Genomic DNA, 20,910 nt, shown 5'->3' on the forward strand with positions numbered 1-20,910 from the left:
TAACGCCAGCTCAATTCTGGCATTAGCGTCTAGCACGGCTAGCAGTTTAGCGTGCGCTATTATGCGCGTTAAACCGCTAACGCGGCTTCGTAAAAGGAGCCCTTAATCTTACCAGCAGCCCATTTAAGAGGGAAAGGGCCCTCCCAACCAGTTTGCACTGAGTGCGGAATCGCCAAAACTTCTGACTTGTTTGCACCTGTATGTAATATAAATATGCAATATAGAACCACCAAAAAGATATTCACAAAACAAAACAAACCAGGGATTAATTAGATAAAGCTTCCTAGTAATTACGGAGAAAAGACCTCAGTATTTTCCAGAGATTATTATCGCTTGGAAAAACTCTATGACAGCTAAACAGCTGCCACAGGAAAAAACATCCTTGGTCCAGAAAAACTCCGTTTAATACTATTAATTTTTTTTATTAGTTTCTCAAAACTTATTAATGTAAGTTTTTTTTTTTTTTGTTTTTTTTTTTTTAATAGAAATAGGAAACTAGCACTTATCGTATTAGAAACAATCTTTCCTCTGGTGTTGGAAAAAATCTCAGCAGTTTACGATACTAGTCTCCCAATGCTGCTATGATTGCAGTGCACGGGAGAGGAATAGAAAACATAGAATTCCCAACGAGGCCCTGTTTTCGCGTTTTTGCTGCATCGGGGGAAATTCTACAAAACAAGAAAGAAAAAAGAAAAATTCATCATCCTATAGAATATTTCATACAGCAGGTAAAACATTTTAACATCACCTACTTTGAAAGAACGAGCTGCCTCTTCAAAGATTCTCTTCAAAAAAATGGCATTTCAGCGTTTGGTAAGGCTTAAAGAGATGCGTGATGGCGTCACCACCAGCCAATGAAACTTCAGGAAAGGAAAAGTAGGCCAATCAAAATCTCAGGTTGTTACACAAAGTAAGGGCTTCAAAAAAAAAACTTCAGCTTTGCCTGTCAAACTAGAGTCAGACATTGAGCCCAGAGTAGAATTCCTTGAGGCATTAGATTTTGCCAAACCTCTTAAAGAGCTTCTAAAATTGGCTCTTCAAAATCTACTTAAGGAAGCTCTGTTTAAGAACTGGGAGACTCCTCTTACCCTTCCTGTACCTCCAAGAAAGATTGATTTTTTCTACAGAATACAATCCTGTCCCAGCATTGATAAATCACAATTGCCACATCAGTCATTGCTGGTTGAATTCACTCTTAAAAAATTATCCAGTACAAGAGTATATGCTACTGCACCACCAGGACTTGAAGGCCGTACCATAGATAAGTTTGGGCGCCACCTCTTTCAGAACTCTGTGTTGACCAGCAGAGTTCTCAGCTATAACTTCTGTAGGTCATTTTATCTTAAACAACTCAAAGAAGTTAGCTGATTTTGAACAATATATCCCATCATAGCCTACTCCAAACCAGACAGTTTATGGCTAGATCAGCTTTTGATGCATTTGATGTGACATCCAGAGCATCGGCTATGTCTATTGCTATGAGATGTCATGCACGGTTGTGTGTCTCTGACGTGGCCATTAACATTCAGGATTGTTAAGCAAATATTTCCTGTTGTGGTGAAGAACTCTTTGTGGACAAAGTCTAGGATGTCACCCAAAGACTTATGCAACATGAACAAAGCTGGGCCAACTTAACAGGGTCCAAGGCTAAGATTCAGCCATTTAAGTCTTCCCAGAGACCTGCTTCCTCTTCATATAAGAAGCATTATACAACCACCTTGTTCTCTTTCACACCTCCACCACAGAAGAGGCAGGAATCTCAGAAGCCTCAGACTTCAGCTCCTTAAAAACCATCTCAGTCTTTTTGACATGCTTCTAGAGAGATTCAGCTTCCTGGACAGAATGCCCTAAAGGCATTTTGTTTTTATTTTAATTGCATTGGATGGGCTGTGAGAATGTCTGAACCTGCGTAACCAATCAAATTAAAACAAGACCAAAAACAAAACCTTTAGGCGATTCTCTCCAGGGACTGAATCTTCTATTGGCAGGATGTGCTTATGTGCAGCCTGTGCCATTGGTTCGCACCTTTGAAGCTTCTGGATTTTTCTTTCCTCAGTGGACTGTTTGGTGCTGCTGATCTTAATGCAGTTCAGCAGCCCACCCAGGTATCTTATAAGAGATAGTTAAAATAAGTAAATAAAAGCAATATTTTATCATATATTAAAAAAAACAAAACTAGACTGATTCGGATTAACGTACATGAGATGAAGGGAGAGTAGGGGAGAGCAAGGATATTTAAAATACATCGAAGTAAAATTAATTTTTAAAAAAAGGACAGGAAGTGGAAAAAACATTGGGAGGGGAATCATTTCGAAAGAAGTATTAGATGTTTCATAGCTTCACATGAATCAAGAAGCTGAGAGACAGAAGTTGATACTAAAGAGTAAAGGCATCTTTAAAAAGGAAGGTTTTAAGTTTGGATTTAAATTTTTCAAGTGAGTTCTCTAATCAAATGTCTAATGGGAGTGCATTCCACAGAGAGGAGGCGGTAACTGCAAAGATGGATTTGCCAGTAGTATAGTAAAATAGTTCCCATATTGATGGTATGGAGAGTAGATTTTGATTATTTGATCGGAGGGTCCTTGATGATGAATAAGGGATCAAAAGTTTATCTATGAACGCCGGTTGGTTAGAGTTTTTTGTTTTAAAAGTGAGGAGGAGTATTTTATAGGAGAGACGATGAGTCAATGTGCTTTGTGGAGGAGAGGAGTGACATGGTCAAATTTTTTTGCATGATAGATTAGTTTAACAAGCAGTATTTTGCAATAGTTGTAGGCGACGGATTTCTTTCTGGGTTATACCTTGATAAAGGGCATTACAGTAATCTATAGTTGAAATTACTAGGGAGTGAATCAGGATATTAATAGAGGAGGGATCAAGGAAAGAAGAGATAGAACGGATGAGCCTAAGCTTATGAAAACATTTCTGCACTAGTCTTATAGCCCGTTACATTAACGGGTGCTAGAATATATGTGTGTGTGTCTGTCTTTATTTCTTTTTCTCTCTGTATTTCTGTCTTTTTTTTTTCCTTGGCTGTCCACCACCACCCCTTGTCTGCTCCCCCTGTCCATTCTCCCTTCCTTTTACCTCCCCTGTGTCCACCTCCACCCCTTCACTGCTCCCCTTATCCAGAAGCAGTCCTTCTCCCTTTGTTTTACCTCCCCCCTATCCATGCCTCCCTTCCTTTTTCTGTCCCCCCTGTCCATCAGCACCTCTTCCCCTTTCCATCAACCCTTCTTTCCTGCTCCCCCTGTCCAGCAGTATGCCTCCCTTTTACTGCCCCCTCTGTCTGCGTAAATGGCATTAACAGGCCCTCCCAAGGCGCTTTTCGGGGGGGGGGTCTCACTTATTTCCTCTGGATCCTGTCATGTCTGCAGTTTGCTTTTAGACTTGGATGAGGCACGCAAACTGACCTTTCAAAATAAATGAGGGCGCTAAACACAATACAAATGACTCCTTCCTAGGCACAGTGTGTGTGTGTGGGGGGGGAACCCCACTTGCGCGTTAGTCGGGTGCTCAGCATGCACAGCCTGGCTCCTATTTGCAACATCCTTCACTCAAAAAAAAAAAACACAGCACACTACGCTCGCACCTGTGAGCCTGCAGGGACGGGAGCCTGCTGCTCATTCTCTTTAGTGTTTGCCCTGTCCGCGTCTCTCATTCAACTCCCCGTTAGCAGAAGTCCCTGGCCGGCCCTCCCCCAACCCTCCCGTACACGCCAACCAACCTGCCCGGTCAAACCGCAGAGTGTCGCTCCCTTCGCCACCCATGGACTAAAGTGCTTCCCTTCCCATCTGACCATACCATTCGCTCCCCCCACCCTCCTTCTACACGGCCGCACTGCGGCCCTCTCGGAGTCAATGGAAGAGAGGTGAGCGGAGAGCAAAGAAGAGGCGCTGGAGACAAACCGTGAAGAGAGGGAAGGGAAGAGGAGGGTCATAGGCTTTTTCCTCCCTCCACTGCGGCGGGAGCCTGAGCCGGCATAGGCGGTTGAGGGGGGAAGGTTGTGGTCGGAGTTGCTAGGCTGCAGCGGATGTGTGAGTTGCGAATGTGGGGCCTGCAGCGGCGCGAGATGGAGAGCAGGCTGTGGTGATGTAGTAAGCGCGCATGCGCACTCTCATGTCCGCGACGGATCAGGGAACACGACTTTAGAGTGCGCATGCGCGGCCTAGCATTTTATTATATTAGATAACTGCACTAATTTGTTGATGAAAGATGAGGTCCTTGTCTAGAATGACTCCGAGAAGTTTAACTTTACTATCTGTTTGAATTGGCGAGAAGTTGATACAGATGGGTAGACATAAATGTTCACGATTGTTCTGATTATTTTAAGTACCCTTGACCTTTAAACTAAAGGTGGTATATCGAGTAAAAACCACAAAAAAGGGGAGAAAATCCACAAAAGAGAAAACAACAAGAATAGCGGATAAAAAGAGTACCTGTATCAATAACAAAAACCCCAAAATATTTTGGTTTTCCTGTATCGATACACATACTCTTTTTATCCATTGTTCAAGTTTCAAGTTTTTTAATACTTTGATATACCGACCATCACAAGTATCTGGTCGGTTTACAATGATAAAAAATAAGAAAATTATTTAAAATATTAAGATGGTAAAATAATGAATAGCATAAAAAAAGAGATTGAAATCGGAACAAAGACTTGATTACAATGGGCATGAGACAGGAGAGGAGGGGGAAGGGAAAGTTTTTTAAAAAATACATTGTATAAATAAAAATAAAAGGAAGGCAGGAAGGAGAGGATAATACAAGAGGGAAGATCTTATTGTGGTATGTATATTAAGTAACCAGCACCAAAAAGTGATCTCAGACAAAGTTCAAAATGCACAAATAACAGAGAGGAAAAGGTCTCAGTAACCCGGCAAACAATCCAATCAGGATAAATCAGTTTGCACTTGTCAGGGTTCCGGTATCTTCATTGACCTGAAAAACCTCTCTGTGAAGTGCTTTAACTTATCTTAATTTTTCTGTTTCTTTTTTCTTTGTTTATCTTTTTTACTTTAATCTTATAATAAGTTAGAAATGGACAAACTTCATAAAACTTATCTTAAGTGTGGTGCCCAAATTCCATCTGCATTCTAAACCCAGTCAAGGTTTATCTCATCCCCGACGGGACCCGTTTTGCCTTAAGTAATGGCTTTGTGGACAGAATTTATACATTGTGACTTAGATGAAGTAAAAAATTTCAAGTTTATTTTTATTTTGATATACCGCTTATCTACCAGTCTAGGGGGTGTACTTACAAAATTAAAAGCAAAACATGGTTGTCAAAGGGCAGCATAAATACAGATGTTGGGCAGAGACTTGATACAAAAGGTAGGGAAAAGATATTAATTACAATAGTTGCCTAATAAACAAAAAAGGGAGTCACATGATAAGCTGGGAGAATGTGTATAAGTGCCCAAAAGGTATCCAAAGTGACCAGATAACCACTGCAGAGACTAGGTAAAGACCCCACACATGCATCCCCACAAAGATTGGAATAAAAACGTACATACCTGCCTCCGGAACATCAGCATCTGGCATTGGAAAGCCTAGTGGAGCTGCACAGAGGTAGCTTAAGTAGTTTGGGGGGTGGGCTAGCGAACCATAGAGAGGAGGATCCAGGCCCATAATCCACTCTTACCATGACATTCAAGGTGGAAAATGTGAACCCACCAAAACCTCTACTGTACTGCCATATAGGTGGCACCTGCAGCAACAAGGGCTATTGGGGTTGTGGACAGGTGAGTATAGTGGGTTTTGGGGGCCTCACCATATCCTATATGGGAGTTCTGGTGAGATGTTTTTGGCACTATTTTTGTGAAGTTCACAGCAGTGCCCTGTAAGGTGCCCCATTACTCTGGTGCCATGTCTGGGTGGCCAGTCCATCACAATGCTGGCCCCTCCCATGCCCAAAAGGTCTTGTTCTGGGCATTTGGGACTTGGACAAATTTTTGATCGAGAATGCAGTATAAAGATAGATGGCTTGGCGGTCTCGATGATCAAATGCCTGGACGTCCAGATGGCCGATTTTTGAAAAAAAATATTTTGGATGTACTTTTTGAGAATGGGCACTTTGGATGTATAACACCCAAGGCCCAAAACGGACTTAGACATTTCTTTTGATTATGCCCCTCTATCTGTTTTATATAATTTTTAATTTTAGATAATTTATGCATGGCTGTCACCAAAACAAATGGCATTTTAACTACTTTGAATGGTCATCAAGATTTTGTGTGAACAGAAGTTTTTTTGAACATTACAGGCAATGCCACCCATCCTACAACTCCAGATGATGAGTTTATATTTTTGTTTTATTGCAGTTATGTTGTTGGGGTTTTTTTTTTTTTTAAATCTCCTCTCCCCCTCCCCCCCCCCACACACACACTTTTAGTAAACTGCAGTAGAGGTATCTACTGTGGTCTGGAGCGCTAAATGTTTCGATGCTGCTCCGCTATAGAATTCTTATGAGCATTAGCGCAGCATCAGAGCATTTAACGCCCCAGGCTGTGGTAGAAACCTCTACCATGTTTTAGTAAAAGAGGGTCCTATTAATTTTTACATAATTATTTTCACATTTATCTTGATTTTTTTTTTTGTTTGTAATTACTCTTATAAATCAGGATCTTCCAAAATTATTTTCTTTATTTTCATTGGGTTTTACTAAACTGCGGAAGAGCTTCTTACTATGAGCCGGCGAGGTAAATACTCGTGACGTTCATAGGAATTGAATGAGCGTCAGGAGCATTTACATTGTCGGCTCACGGAAAGAAGCTCTTCCGTAGTTTAGTAAAAGGAGCCCCTTATTTTTAAAATATATTTTCCCTTTTTCCCTGCCTCTTCAGGGTGCTGTCTGTCCCTTAAGTGATTTTGTTGCAGAAATGATATTTAGATGTGGTAAAATCTATACCCGATGCAGGTGTATGTTGCAATATGACCATGTTGAATTTAGTTTTTTTTAATTATTTTTTAGCTTTTATGTAAGGATCAATAACTTAACAATTTGTTGGGTTTTTTTAAAAGCCTTGTATTTGGGTTTTTGTTTTTTATAATTGCTATTACTCTGAACATTGCACTTCTTTCATTCACTTTGTATTGGCCCACTGTTTTTGACTAGTAACTGCAAAAAGCAGCACCCAGAGAAGGAATGTGTTTGGGCATGCAGACTCAAAGGCTAAGGACTAGATTCACTAAGCCCACCGATCGTGCTTGCGATCATGTACCAACCCAATTTTTCTCTCACCCGATTCACTAACCTTGGTGCCGATCAACCTCCGATTCGATCTGATCCGCACATGCAAATGAGGGGAAACGGCATGCAAATGTAGCCGGCTGCGATTCACTAAACATTTTTAAGCATACCGACTGGGCTGGCCGATCTAAAAACAAGCGACTGCTGAGGACCAGTCGCTTGTGCAAAAACCCTGCTCTCTGCCCCGACTCTCTTGCCGCACTGACTCTGTGGTTTTAACACGTGAGTTAAAGCGGGGGCTGCACTACGGCATGTTCTGTTAAGTTCCAGAACACACCGCAGTGCATAACCGCTTTAAACCCACGGGGAGTAATAGTAAATTGAATTTGTCCCGCCAAAAACACAGTACTCAATGGTACGCATCAATCTCCTGAAAGACAAGACATGAAAAATGGAGCTATATGAATGTCTCCTTTAACATTTCATAATAAGTCTATGCCTATCAGATTGTACAAGAGGAGGCAGGGTAAAATGTTCTCAGCTATTACTGGGTATCTGAGTGCTGCATCACAGGTGTGAGGTGCACTGGTAGAGCTATGGGATTTTCAGTACTAGAACAGCAGAGTGCTGAAGGCCAGGATTGAAGGAGACAGAAAATCATAATAGAACAGGATCCTTACTTTCTCTTTGTGGGATAAAGCAGGGTGGATAAACTTCCTATAGAGCACGCTACTTCCTTTGGTGTATGGAGACAAGAACCAAACAACAAATGTCATCTTCATCTTGAAGTAAAATGGAAACTAAGAGCCAAAAAAAACAAAAGCACGGAGAGAAAGCGCATACGCAGACCATCTACAGGGAAAGAAGATGGTCTGCGCATGTGTCAGGATTGCTCTTCAGCGATCCATGTGATCAGTTTGGGGCGTGCCTCCGATCGGCCTAATTTGCATGCGAGCGTGTTGTGGATCAGTCGGCTGGCCACGGAGAGGATGGGATTGCCCACAGAGCACTAAGGTTAGTGAATCTAACCCTAAATCCAAAGGGAAGTTTAGTGCCTCTTTATTTTCCCCACCCTCCACCCCTAACCTCACACTTGGTGCCAGGAGTGATCATCCTGCTTAACCACACTTTATGATAGCTCTGGGTGGGGGCTTTGGTTTTGTGCTATCAGTACATCTGACAAAGCATTTCTAAAAAACAATCCTTTTTCCATAGAGTTCCTTCCCTTCATGAACAACTTTATAGTTCTCTGAGACAGTGGTCATCTCTCCGTTACTTTCCTCTTTATCTTACTCTCTTTGTTCGTATTTCTATGTACCTCCAAGACTGAATTGTGAAACAAAATATGTAATAATCTTCCTTCTCCTTTGATTTCAGAAAAATTGAGCAAACCCAGTATCACAGCCAACCTCACCCATCCTGTGGAGTACAGAGACTCTGTAGCATTAACATGTGGCACCTCCAACGCTGCCCAAACAGTTCTGTGGTTTAAAGACAGCCAGACTCTCTCATCAGATGACAGAATGAGTTTGTCTCAAGAGAACAGAACTCTAACCATATCCAATGTCTCCACCAATGATTCGGGAAGCTATCGGTGTGAGGCCATAAACCCCGTTAGCCGCAGTACAAGTGACCCGTACAAACTGGTAGTATACTGTAAGTAACTCCAGCCCCAAATCGGTTTTATTATGGTTTCTCTCTCTCATTGATTTTGATTCAGTCCAATTTTATATTTTTCTTTTCTTATAGATGGACCGAAAAATGTGAAAATTACCCCTCAGGGACCCATAACCCAACCGCTGCATTCACAACTAACATTAAATTGTGTGACCGAGTCTGTCCCAGCCCCAACCTATAACTGGACTTTAAATGGTACCATAAAAAGCCACGAGGGGAACTTAGTTCTTACTGACATAACCTTTCATAACCGGGGAAACTATACGTGTGAAGCGTATAACCCAGTGACAGAGCTGTCTGGTTCAGCCTCTGTCTATGTTAATGTTACTGGTGTTACTGGTAAGTTGTGAAATGTATTTTTGGCCTCTATTTTCGCCTAACCGTCACACCAGCCCTTTTTTTATCCCATCCCACAGAAACACCTTTGGGGCTTGATGCACAAAAGGTCTTTTTTTCCCCCTCATTTTGGACCTGATTTATGGGTAAAAGATAAGTGAAGTCCACAAAAACATAAAAATGAAAATGTCCCACAGAAAGCAACCAAAGGCAATAGATGGAATGGAAAATACCAGGCAGATGAATCATAGGAAATAAGCAACTTTTTTTTATTTTACAGATGTATGGGCAGGACTCAACACAGGTTTATTTGATGGAATCCTGATGAAGGCTGATGGCCGAAACATGGCCTGTATTGAGTTGTCATACGTCTGTAAAAAGAGCTACCTATTTCCCATGATTTGTCTGCCTGATATTTCCCACTCCATTCTATTGCTAAAAAAATTAATGAGCCAGGCTTTTTATTTATATGGAGGAGAAAGAGAATTCTGTACTTCAGTTCAGTTTATTTGATATACCGCCAATATAAAACCAAAGTTAAAATCAAAGTGCTTTACAATAATAAAAATATGTAGGGGGAGAACAAACTATTAAAATCTGACAAGACAACAGTACAAAATGTTACTGAAACACATGGAAAATACAAAAAAGGAGTGGTTACAATAATATCAAAAGTCAAAACGGGGGGGGGGGATATTGGGAAAGCGTGTTTTTTTTTTTTTAGAAAAGAAAGCTAAGTACTGAAAGCTTGAGAAATAGTAGGCTTTTTAATTGGTCTTTAAATATTATGAATGAACTTTTGGTTCAAAGATAGAAGGGAAGAGAGTTCCATAAAATGGGGACCATAACTGAAAAGGATGAATTTCTGTGAAAACCAAGGAATAATTGTCTAAATGAGGGAACAGTCATGAGATATCACTGAGAAAAGCAAAGAGCTCTCTGTGGGAATATTGGACTAAGAGGTTGCACAGAAAAGAAGGAAGATCAATGGACTGAATATGGAATTAGAGCATATTGTATTTAAAGGGGATTCAATATAAAACGGGAAGGATGTGCTCGGCTTTCAGAAGAGGAGTAACGTCGGATTTTGAACAGCAATAGAAGAGTCTGCAATATTATGTACAAGTTGCAGCTGATGACACTATTAGTTTGGAAGACCAACAAGAATGAAGATGCAGTTGTCAAGTTTAGAGATAACTTGGAAATGTAGAAAAATACAAAGAGAACTTGGCTGAAAGATTGAGCATATAGAGGGCAAGGAAAGAGAAGGAAACCACATTTGAAATGTGAGAGTGTAAGGATAGGGTATTGTCTATCACTACTCCTACAATCTTAGTTGACTTGATGCTATAAATGAGAGTAGTGCCTTTCATGGTGAAACAAAGAGGGTTTGGAAAGGGAGTGTCGGTAGAAAAGATCATTATTGCAGCTTTTTGAGAGTTGATTTTTAGTTGTTTTTTTTTTGTGGTTATCCAGTTGGCAACACTATCTAATTTAGCAGAAATGGATAAATAACTGGAGCGGGGGGGGGGGGGGGGGTGAGTCAAGTGGGATAAGAAGCTAAATGTCATCAGCATAGATGAAGAAAGTGAACCCAAGGGACTGAAGGCGAGTCCATGGGGGTCAGAAAGGTATTGAAAAGTACGGGTCTCAAGGCAGAACCCTGGGTAACACCAGATTGAAGTGGATCAGAACTGGGGAAGGATGTCTCGCCGCCATCTCAAACTGAATATGGCTAAAACTGAACTCCTTATCTTTCCCTCCAAACCTGCCTCCCCCATCTCGTCGTTCTCTGTCTCGTCAGCTCGCAATCTTGGGGTGATCTTTGACTCCTCTCTCTCCTTCTCTGCTCAGATCCATCAGACCACCAAATCAGGTCGCTTCCTCCTCTATAACATTACCAAAATCTGTCCTCTTCTCTCTGAGCACATGACCAAAACCCTTGTCCACACTCTCATCACCTCACGCTTAGACTACTGCAATGTACTTCTCTCGGGTCTCCCACGCACCTGTCTCTCTTCAATCTGTTCAAAATGCTGCTGCGTGACTCATTCCATGAGAGCCGCTATTCTAACATTACCCTTTTCCTCAAGTCGCTTCATTGGTTCCCTGTCTATTTCCGAATACACTCCTCTTGCTGACCTACAAGTGCATTCACTCTGAAGCTCCCCCCCCCCCGATATCTCTCCTCATTCATCTCCCTCTAAACTCCCCCCACCATCACCACCGTGATCTCCACTCATCGGGCGAGCCCTGTACCCTTCTCTTCCACTGCCAACTCCAGACTCTATCCCTTCTTTCTTGCAGTGCCATATGCCTGGAACAGGTTGCCTGAATCAATACGTTGTGCTCCGTCCCTGGCAGTGTACAAATCCAAGCTAAAGGCCCACTTTTTTGAAAATGCTTTCAACTTTTAACTCCCCCTCACTGCTGTCTGTTACCTATACCCACTATAACCTCTTCAACCCTGAAATGTTCTGTCTCAATTAGATTGTAAGCTCTTCTGAGCAGGAACTGTCTATTGTATTTTAAAATGTACTGAGCTGCGTACACCTTTCAGCGCTATAGAAATAATAAATAGTAGTACACTTCCTCCTCAGTATTCACGGGGGTTAGGGGGTAGAGCTGGCCCACGAATATTAAAAAACCACGAATAATATTCGGGCCAGTTCTGCCCCTAACCCCCGCTTCCCCCAGCTATTTTAAGCCCTGAAAGCCCCCCCTTAAGCCTTACCTGGTGGTCTAGCAGGTTTTTAGGCAAAAGCGATCTTCCCACGCTCCTGCCCCGTGCAGATCGCTCACAGGAAATGGCTGCCTTGAGCTCCTGTAGTCTCTCGAGCCATTTCCTGTGAGCTATCTGCACAGGGCAGGAGCGTGAGAAGATTGCTCCTGCCCCAAAAACCCACTAGACTACCAGGTAAGGCTTAAGGGGGGGCTTACAGGGCTTAAAATAGCCTAAAAAATTAAAATGCATTTTTTTGGTTTAAAACAGCAAATAAGCGAATCCGTAGATACGGAATTCGCGAATGCGGAGGGGGAAGTGTAGTAGTAGAAGGTGCCGGAGTAACTGTGTAGCAGTGGTCGGACAAATAAAAATGGAACCACTGAAGAACTGACCCTATAAATTATAAATCATAAGAACATAAGTATAGCCCCATTGGGTCAGACCTATGGCCAATCAAACCCAGTAGACAGTTATCACGGTGGCCAATCCAGGACACTAGTACCTGGCCAAAATCCAAAGTGTAGCATTATTCCATGCTACCGATACAGGGCAAGCAGTGGCTTCCCCCATGTCTTCCTCAATAACAGACTAAGGACTTTTCCTCCAGGAACTTGTCCAAACCTTTCTTAAAACCAGCTATGCTATCCGCTCTTACCACATCCTCTGGCAACGCGTTCCAGAGCTTAAATATTCTCTGAGTGAAAATTTTTTTCCTCCAATTGGTTTTAAAAGTATTTCCCTGTAACTTCATAGAGTGTCCCCTAGTCTTTGTAATTTTTGACGGAGCAAAAAATTGATTCACTTGTACCCGTTCTACTCCACTCAGGATTTTGTAGACTTCAATCATATCTCCCCTCAGCCGTCTCTTTTCCAAGCTGAAGAGCCCTAACCGTTTTAGTCTTTCCTCATATGAGAGGAGTTCCATCCCCTTTACCATCTTGGTCGCTCTTCTTTGAACCTTTTCTAGTGCCACTATGGACTCCTTTTACTAAGGTGCGCTAGTGATTTTAGCACACACTGAAGATTAGCGCATGCAAACCCTGCGCTAAATGAAAAATACTAACACAAGTTCTATGTTGGCATTAGTGTTTAGAGCGCGTGGCATTATAGCGCGCACTAAGCACGCGCTGAAACGGCTAGCGCACATTAGTAAAAGGAGCCCTATATCTTTCTTGAGATAAGGAGATCAGAATTAAACACAATACTCCAGATGAGGTTGCACCATGGAGCGATACAGGAGCATTATAACATTCTTAGTCTTGTTATCCATCCCTTTTTTAATAATTCCTAGCATCCTATTCGCTTTTTTGGCCGCCACCACTGCACATTGGGCAGATGATTTCATCGTATTGTCTTTTCTTGGTATTGATCCTTTTCTTGGGCACTAATCCCCAAGGTGGACCCTACCATCCTGTAACTAAGATTCAGGTTATTCTTCCCAATGTGCATCACTTTGCATTTGTCCACATTAAATTTCATCTGCCATTTGGATGCCCAGTCTTCCAATTTCCTATGGTCCGCCTGCAATTTTTCACAATACGCATGCGTTTTAACAACTTTGAATAATTTAGTGTCATCTGTAAATTTAATCACCTGTTTCCTGCCAAGGCTCCCTAAGTCTGAGACTTATAAAAAGGAACAATGAGACTTATCAACAGACCAGCTACCACCCTGGAACTGTGCCCAAGTTATCTCCCACAAGATAGGTTAAGGATATTGCCTTCCAATGAAAGAACAGTCCAATATTGCTGCCTCTGGCTTTGGATGCAAATGGTGGAAACAATTATAAAAAATAACATTGTGGAACATGTAGACAAGCATGATTTAATGGAACAGCATCAGCATGGTTTCAGCTCTGAGCGATCTTGCCTTACCAATTTGCTTGACTTCTTAGAAGGTGTGAATAAACATGTGATAAAGGTGAGCTAGTTGATGTATGTAGTGTATCTAGATTTTCAGAAAGCTTTTCCATGAGAGGCTTCTGAGAAAATTAGAGTTGTGGGATAGTTGGCAAAGTTCAGTTGTGGATTAGGATTATATGTGATGATCTTAAGGTGGCCAAACAGGTTGAAAAGGTGACGGTGAAAGCTAGAAGGATGCTTGGTTGCATAGGGAGAGGTATGGCCAGTAGGAAAAAGGAGGTATTGATGCCTCTGTATAAGACTCTGGTGAGACCTTATTTAGAATTTTGTGTACAATTCTGGAGGCCGCACCTTCAAAAAGATATAAAAAGAAGGAGTCTGTCCAGAGGAAGGCTACTAAAATGGTGTATGGTCTTCATGATAAGGCATATGGGGACAGATTTAAAGATCTCAATCTGTATACTTTGGAGGAAAGGCGGGAGAGGAGAAATATGATAGATACCTACGCAATATAAATATGCATGAGTCGAGTCTCTTTCATTTGAAAGGAAACTCTGCATTGAGAGGGCATAGGATGAAGTTAAGAGGTGATAGGCTCAGGAGTAATCTAAGGAAATAATTTTTACAGAAAGGGTGGTAGATGCTTGGAACTGTCACCCAGAAGAGGTGGTGGAGACAGAGACTGTGTCTAAATTTAAGAGGGCCTGGGATAGGCATGTGTGATCTCTCTGAGAGAGCAAGAGATAATGGTTACTGTGGATGGGCAGACTAGATGGGCCATTTGGCCTTTATCTGCCGTCATGTTTCTTTGTTTCTAATGGTCATTTTTCTCAATGAATTTGAGTAAACAATAGAATGCCACAGGGATCTGTACTGGGACCGATGCTATTTAACTTATTTATAAATGATCTGGAAACTGGAACGACGAGTGAGGAGATTAAATTTGCAGATGTCACTAAACTATTTAAAGTTGTTAAAATGCATGCGGATTGTGAAAAATTGCAGGCAGACCTTAAGAAATTGGAAGACAGGGCATCCAAGTGGCAAATGAAATTTAATGTGGACAAATGATAAGTGATGCACATTGGGAAGAATAACCCAAATCATAGTTACCAGATGCTAGAGTTGACAATTGGAGGCTAGTGCACAAGAAAAGGATCTATGTTTCATTGTAGCCAATACTATGAAACTTTCTGCCCAATGTGTGGAGCAGGCCAAAAAAGCAAACAAGATGCTTGGAATTATTTAAAAAGAAATGGTTAGCAAGTCTAAGAATATTATAATGCCTCTGTATCGCTCCATGGTGCAACCTCACCTTGAGTATTGCATTCAGTTTCTGATCTCTTTGTCTCAAGAAAGATATAGTTGCACTAGAAAAAGTTCAAAGAAGAGCAACCAAGAGATAAAGGGGGTGGAACTTTCATGAGGAAAGACTAAAAAGGTTAGGGCTCTTCAACTTAGAAAAGAGATGGCTGAAGAGTTATGATTGAAGTCTACAAAATCCTGAGTAGAGTAGAACGGGTATAAGTGGATTGATTTTTACGTCGTCAAAAATTACAAAGACTAGGAGACACTCAACGAAGCTACAGGGAAATACATTTAAAACCAATAAGAGGAAATATTTTTTCACTCAGAGAATAATTAAGTTCAGGAATGCATTGCCAGAGGATGTGGTAAGAGTGGATAGTGTAGCTGATTTTAAGAAATATTTGGACAATTTCCTGGAGGAAAGGTCCATAGTCTGTTATTGAGGCAGACATTGGGGAAGTCATTGCTTGCCCTGGATTATTAGCATGGAATGTTGCTACTCTTTGGGGGTTTGCCAGATACATGTGACCTGGATTGACCACTGTGAGGTTTCAAGTTTATTAAAATTTGTTAACCTGCTTATCATATTTCTAAGCTGTGTACAGAAGTAGATGATAAAATAAAGCTAGGAATTACATTTACAGTTCAGAGACATTGTGCATTTACAATTCAAAAACAAACTTATAGTGAAACAATAGGTTAGGTCAGGGGTAGGCAATTCAGGTCCTCGAGAGCCAGGTCAGGTTTTCAGGATCTCCACCATGAATACATATGAGATGGATTTGCATGCACTGCCTCCTTGAGATTCAAATTTATCTCATGCATATTTACATAGAAACATAGAAAGATGACGGCAGAAAAGGGCTATAGCCCATCAAGTCTGCCCACTCTACTGACCCACCCGATAAGTCTAGATGCTAGTGATTCATCCTACGTAGGGATCCCACGTACATGTCCCATTTACTTTTAAAGTCAAGCACGCCGGTGGCCTCGACCACCTGCACCGGAAGCTTATTCCAGTGATCTACCACCCTTTCCGTGAAAAAATACTTCCTGGTGTCACTACTAAATTTCCCTCCTCTGAGCTTAAGCGGATGCCCTCTTGTGGTCGAGGGTCCTTTGGGGAAGAGGATGTCATCTTCCACCTCGACACGTCCTGTGATGTATTTAAATGTCTCAATCATGTCCCCTCTCTCCCTGCGTTCCTCTAGAGTGTAGAGCCACAGTCTGCTCAGTCTCTCTTCGTATGAGAGACCCTTGAACCCCAAGATCATCCTAGTGGCCATCCGCTGAACCGACTCGATTCTAATCACATCTTTACGGTAATGTGGCCTCCAGAACTGCATACAGTACTCCAGATGAGGTCTCACCATGGTTCTGTACAGCGGCATTATGACTTCTGGTTTCCGACTGACGAAACTTCTATTGATACATCCCATCATTTGCCTTGCCTTGGATGTGGCCTTCTCTACCTGCTTGGCAGCCTTCATGTCTGCACTAATGATTACTCCCAAATCTCGTTCTGCTGAGGTCGTGGCTAATGTTTCTCCATTTAGGGTGTAAGTTCTGTACGGATTTCTGCTACCGAGGTGCATGACCTTACATTTCATAGCATTGAAGCCTAGCTGCCATGTCGAGGACCAGTTTTCCAGCGTACGAAGGTCCTGTGTCATACTATCCTGTAAAAAGCTTTCACTTACTATGTTGCACAGTTTTGCATCGTCGGCGAATAACGTTACTTTACCCTGTAGCCCTCGTGTCAAGTCCCTTATGAATATGTTAAAAAGGAGAGGACCCAGGACCGAGTCCTGCGGCACTCCACTGGTCACTTCAGATGTTTCAGAAAGGGTACCATTGACCATCACCCTCTGAAGTCTACCACTCAGCCAATCATTGACCCATGTAGTTATCGTCTCACCCAACCCCATTGATTTCATCTTATTTAGTAGCCTGCGGTGTGGGACGCTGTCAAAAGCTTTGCTGAAATCCAAGTATACTATGTCCAGAGACTCTCCTTAGTCCAACTTTCCTGTTACCCAATCAAAGAAGCTGATGAGGTTGGATTGACACGAACTACCCTTAGTGAATCCATGTTGACTAGGATCCCTAAGATTCCCCTCATCCAAGATCGTGTCCAACTTGCGTTTAATTAGTGTTTCCATGATTTTACATACTATCGATGTGAGACTCACTGGTCGGTAATTCGCAGCCTCTGCCCTGCAACCCTTTTTATGCAGAGGAACAACATTCGCTGTTTTCCAATCCAGGGGGACTCTCCCCTTCTTTAGGGAGAGATTGAAGAGCATGGCTAATGGTTCCGCCAGGACCTCGCACAGCTCTCTGAGCACTCTTGGGTGCAATTCGTCTGGACCCATGGCTTTGCTCACCTGGAGTCTTGACAATTCGCTGTAGACATCAGCTGGTGTGAACTCAAAATTCTGAAATGGGTCTTCTGCGCTTGACATTGCTTCCAGATGTGGCTCTTTCCCTGGTGCCTCGCAGGTAAAAACCGAGCAGAAGTATTCGTTCAGTAGTTTGGCTTTAACGGAATCTGTTTCCGCGTAATTCCCGTCCGGTGTTCTGAGGCGTGTTATCCCGTTTGTGTTTTTTTTCCTGTCGCTAATGTACCTGAAGAAGGATTTGTCCCCTTTCTTAATGTTCTTTGCTAGAGTTTCTTCCACTGCAAGCTTGGCCTCCCTGACTGCTGTTTTGACTGCTGCAGACCTGGCCCTATATTCAATGTTAGCTTCACCTGTTCCCGTTTATTGTGGATATCCTGAAAACCTGACCTGGCTCCAGCTCTCGAGAACCGGAATTGCCTACCCTTGGGTTAGGAGGAGGAAATACAATTGTAAAGTAAAGCGAGACGAAGAAGATAAGTATAATAGGAGAGGGAATTATGTTTGTGTTGGTCGAAGTTGTAGATGGTGAGCAATTATAAGTTGAACGCATCTCTATATAAGAAAGTTTTTAGATTAGCTTTGAAACGGTAAAATGATTATTCTTCACGTAAATAAACTGGCATAAAGATAGGCTACTGGACTAGATGGGCCATTGGTCTGACCCAGTAAGGCTATTCTTAGGTTCAATAGCCCCAGAACAGTGAACAATCTCTGACACAAAATGATTAGTACGCTCTGGATTTCAAACTCAAGCTTAACCCTGATAAGATGAAGTTTTTTGTCGTGTCGCCACATAAGACTACTCACGAGCCATTGATTAGTATAAATTCCACATTATAAACAATTCAACCAACAATTAAATATTGGGACCATGAAAAATCAGATAGATGCTGTGGTACTTGAGGGTTATTCCACATTATAGAAACTGCGTGCCATCAGACCCATTTTTGAGTTTTCTGCTTTTAAACTTCTGGTACAATATTTGTTACTGAGTCTTTTGGATTATTGCAATATTGTATACTTAACAATTCCCAAGAAAGACATGGTCAGACTCGCACTGATTCAGAATACAGAGGTTAGAAAGATCTATAGTCTTAAAAAGTAGACCATAGACCATTTTAATGTGAGTTGCACTGGCATCCAACGGAGGCTCGTGTTTTGTTTAACCTGGGTTGTTTTTGCTATAAGGTTATGTATAGTACCGCTCCGTTTTACATGGTTAATAGATTTTCTTTAGCATCGTATAAATATAGTAGAAGATCCCATGCCCTGTTTACTTTCAGTACATGACTGTAAAAGCAAGAAATTTCTTGACCATACTTAGCATTCCAAGCGGCTTCCCATGATAGAGAATTTCAATTGTTAACTTGTTTGGAGCCTGTTCTTATAAACATTTCAGAACCCAATTGGAAACTCATCTCTTCTCAAAATACTCGGTCAAATAATCTTTTTTTTGTCAGTCTCAAATTGTCTTTAGTTTATAATCTTTTGTAAACCGCGTAGAACTTATGGTTACGCAGTCAAGAAGTACGATGTTATGTTATATAATAATTTCTGTGCAACCAAAATCCAGGGTCGGTGATCAGATGGTCCCGGCGGAGTCATCAGAAATGTAGTGGGGGTCTCAAATCTTTATCCCCTGGTATGATTGGCCCAAATAATCACACCAGATTGTTGAAAGGAATATGCTTTTATTGCATCAGTCATGATAGAAGGTATAGATGTTAAAACCCAAAGCATCTGAACACTAGTTTAAGTGTACAATGTCCTTTTACACATTTTGTTAGAACAATGTCCTCTTTCCCCATTGACCCAATGCCAGCCTTGACAGTGCACAACCATACTTCTTATTGGCTCCTGATCAGCATGCTTTTCACAAGAAAGATATAGGTCTACAAAAAGCTTCCCCTTTCTTTATCCTCTTTCCAGGCCAGTAGAAACCAGTTATACTGGTTTCAACCATATTCCTTCTGCTTGCAACTTAACAAAGAAAGGAAAGGGGATTGGGACTTGTACACCGCCTTTTTTTTTTTTTTTTGTAGTTTTACAACCACACTTAAAGTAGTTTACATACAGGTACTTCAGGCATTTTTCCTATCTGTCCCGGTACGCTCACATTCAATCTAATGCACCTGAGGTAGTGCAGGATTAAGTGACTTACTCAAGGTCACAAGGAACAGTGTGGGGTTTGAACCCACAACTAGAGAATGACATGGTGACAAAATTGATCACCTTTCCCGTCCCTGCAGGAAACCATCTTTAAGGAGAGAAGGAAGAATCGGAGAATGAATGGGCACAACCACTGACCCTCAAGCCTTGCATTAAAGAATGCTGGTATAGGAGGACTGAGGATGAGATAGACACTAAAGAATGACACAGGATGGTTTCCCGCAGTTATCTACAGGGACAGGAATAGTGATGAATTCTGTCACCATGTCATTCTCTACCCACAACCTCACCCTGTGCTGCTCCTTGTGACCCTGGGCAAGTCAATTAGTACAAGAGTGGAATGTCTTGTTTCCCTGGAAACCCCTTTACCTCCCTCTTTTACCTAAACCCTAAACTATCCATATGATAACTATAAGCTTAAAAAAGGAATATACATGAGAGCAAAATACTTAAACTCCACACAGGAAGTTCAATACAACACATTATCTTCCACTTTGACAACAAAACATTTTTTTTAAAGTAGTGCTATTCAGAGAATGACATGGAGACAAATTTCCCTGTCCCGTCCCCGTCACTGTCCCTGTCCCTGACCCATTCCTGTAAGCTCTGCCTTAACCACATAAGCCTCGAACACTTGTGATTTTAAAGTGTTTGAGGTTTGTTCAGATGAGGACAAAGCTTGCAGGAATGGGGCAGGGCAGAAAAGGAACTCGGGACGGGACAATGAGTTCCCGTGGAGACGGGGATAAATTTGTCCCTGTGTCATTCTCTAGTGCTATGCTTATTCCCTCCTGCCAGTAGGTCCGCCTCTCCAAAATGACGGGCATTCCCCTTCCTGGTACATTCTGGGCTGCACAAGAGAGGGGCCTAAGGCCTTGATTGGCCCAGGTAGCTAAAGCACATCAAATGAGAGGGACCTTAGGTATCTAGGCCAATCAGAGCTTTAGGCCCCTCCCTGGTGCATGGTGAAGGCCCGCCATTTTGGAGATGAGCCTACAAGCAGGAGGAAGTGGGAATTCCTTTTGCTGGTTTTCCAAAACAGGTATGGGGGTATCAGGATGGGGTGTTGGGGTTTCAGGGGGTATCTGGGGTTTTGGTTGGGTTGTTGGGGGTTTGAAGGGGCTCAGTGGCAGGAGGGAGTGAGCAGCCCTCCTGACGATCTCAGGGGGGGGTTGGAGGGTGTAAGGTGGTAGGGAATGGGCAGCTGATCTCAGGGGGGTATCAGGGTGTCCTCTG

General features: G+C 42.1%; 1 protein-coding gene across 3 annotated transcripts in view; it reads left to right on the plus strand.

Annotated features, from left to right (window-relative positions):
- Positions 1-20,910, plus strand: part of LOC117369258 (carcinoembryonic antigen-related cell adhesion molecule 1-like) — a 117,025-nt gene that overhangs the window by 69,112 nt on the left and 27,003 nt on the right. For 2 of the 3 annotated variants that reach the window (XM_033963548.1, XM_033963549.1), the window contains exons 3-4: positions 8,573-8,851; positions 8,945-9,211. In XM_033963548.1, coding sequence (XP_033819439.1) covers positions 8,573-8,851; positions 8,945-9,211 — 546 coding nt within the window. The remainder of the gene's footprint in view (positions 1-8,572; positions 8,852-8,944; positions 9,212-20,910) is intronic. The other variant, XM_033963551.1, reaches the window with a different exon arrangement.

Source organism: Geotrypetes seraphini, chromosome 11, assembly GCF_902459505.1.
Source record: "Geotrypetes seraphini chromosome 11, aGeoSer1.1, whole genome shotgun sequence".
Classification (NCBI taxonomy): Eukaryota; Metazoa; Chordata; class Amphibia; order Gymnophiona; family Dermophiidae; genus Geotrypetes; species Geotrypetes seraphini.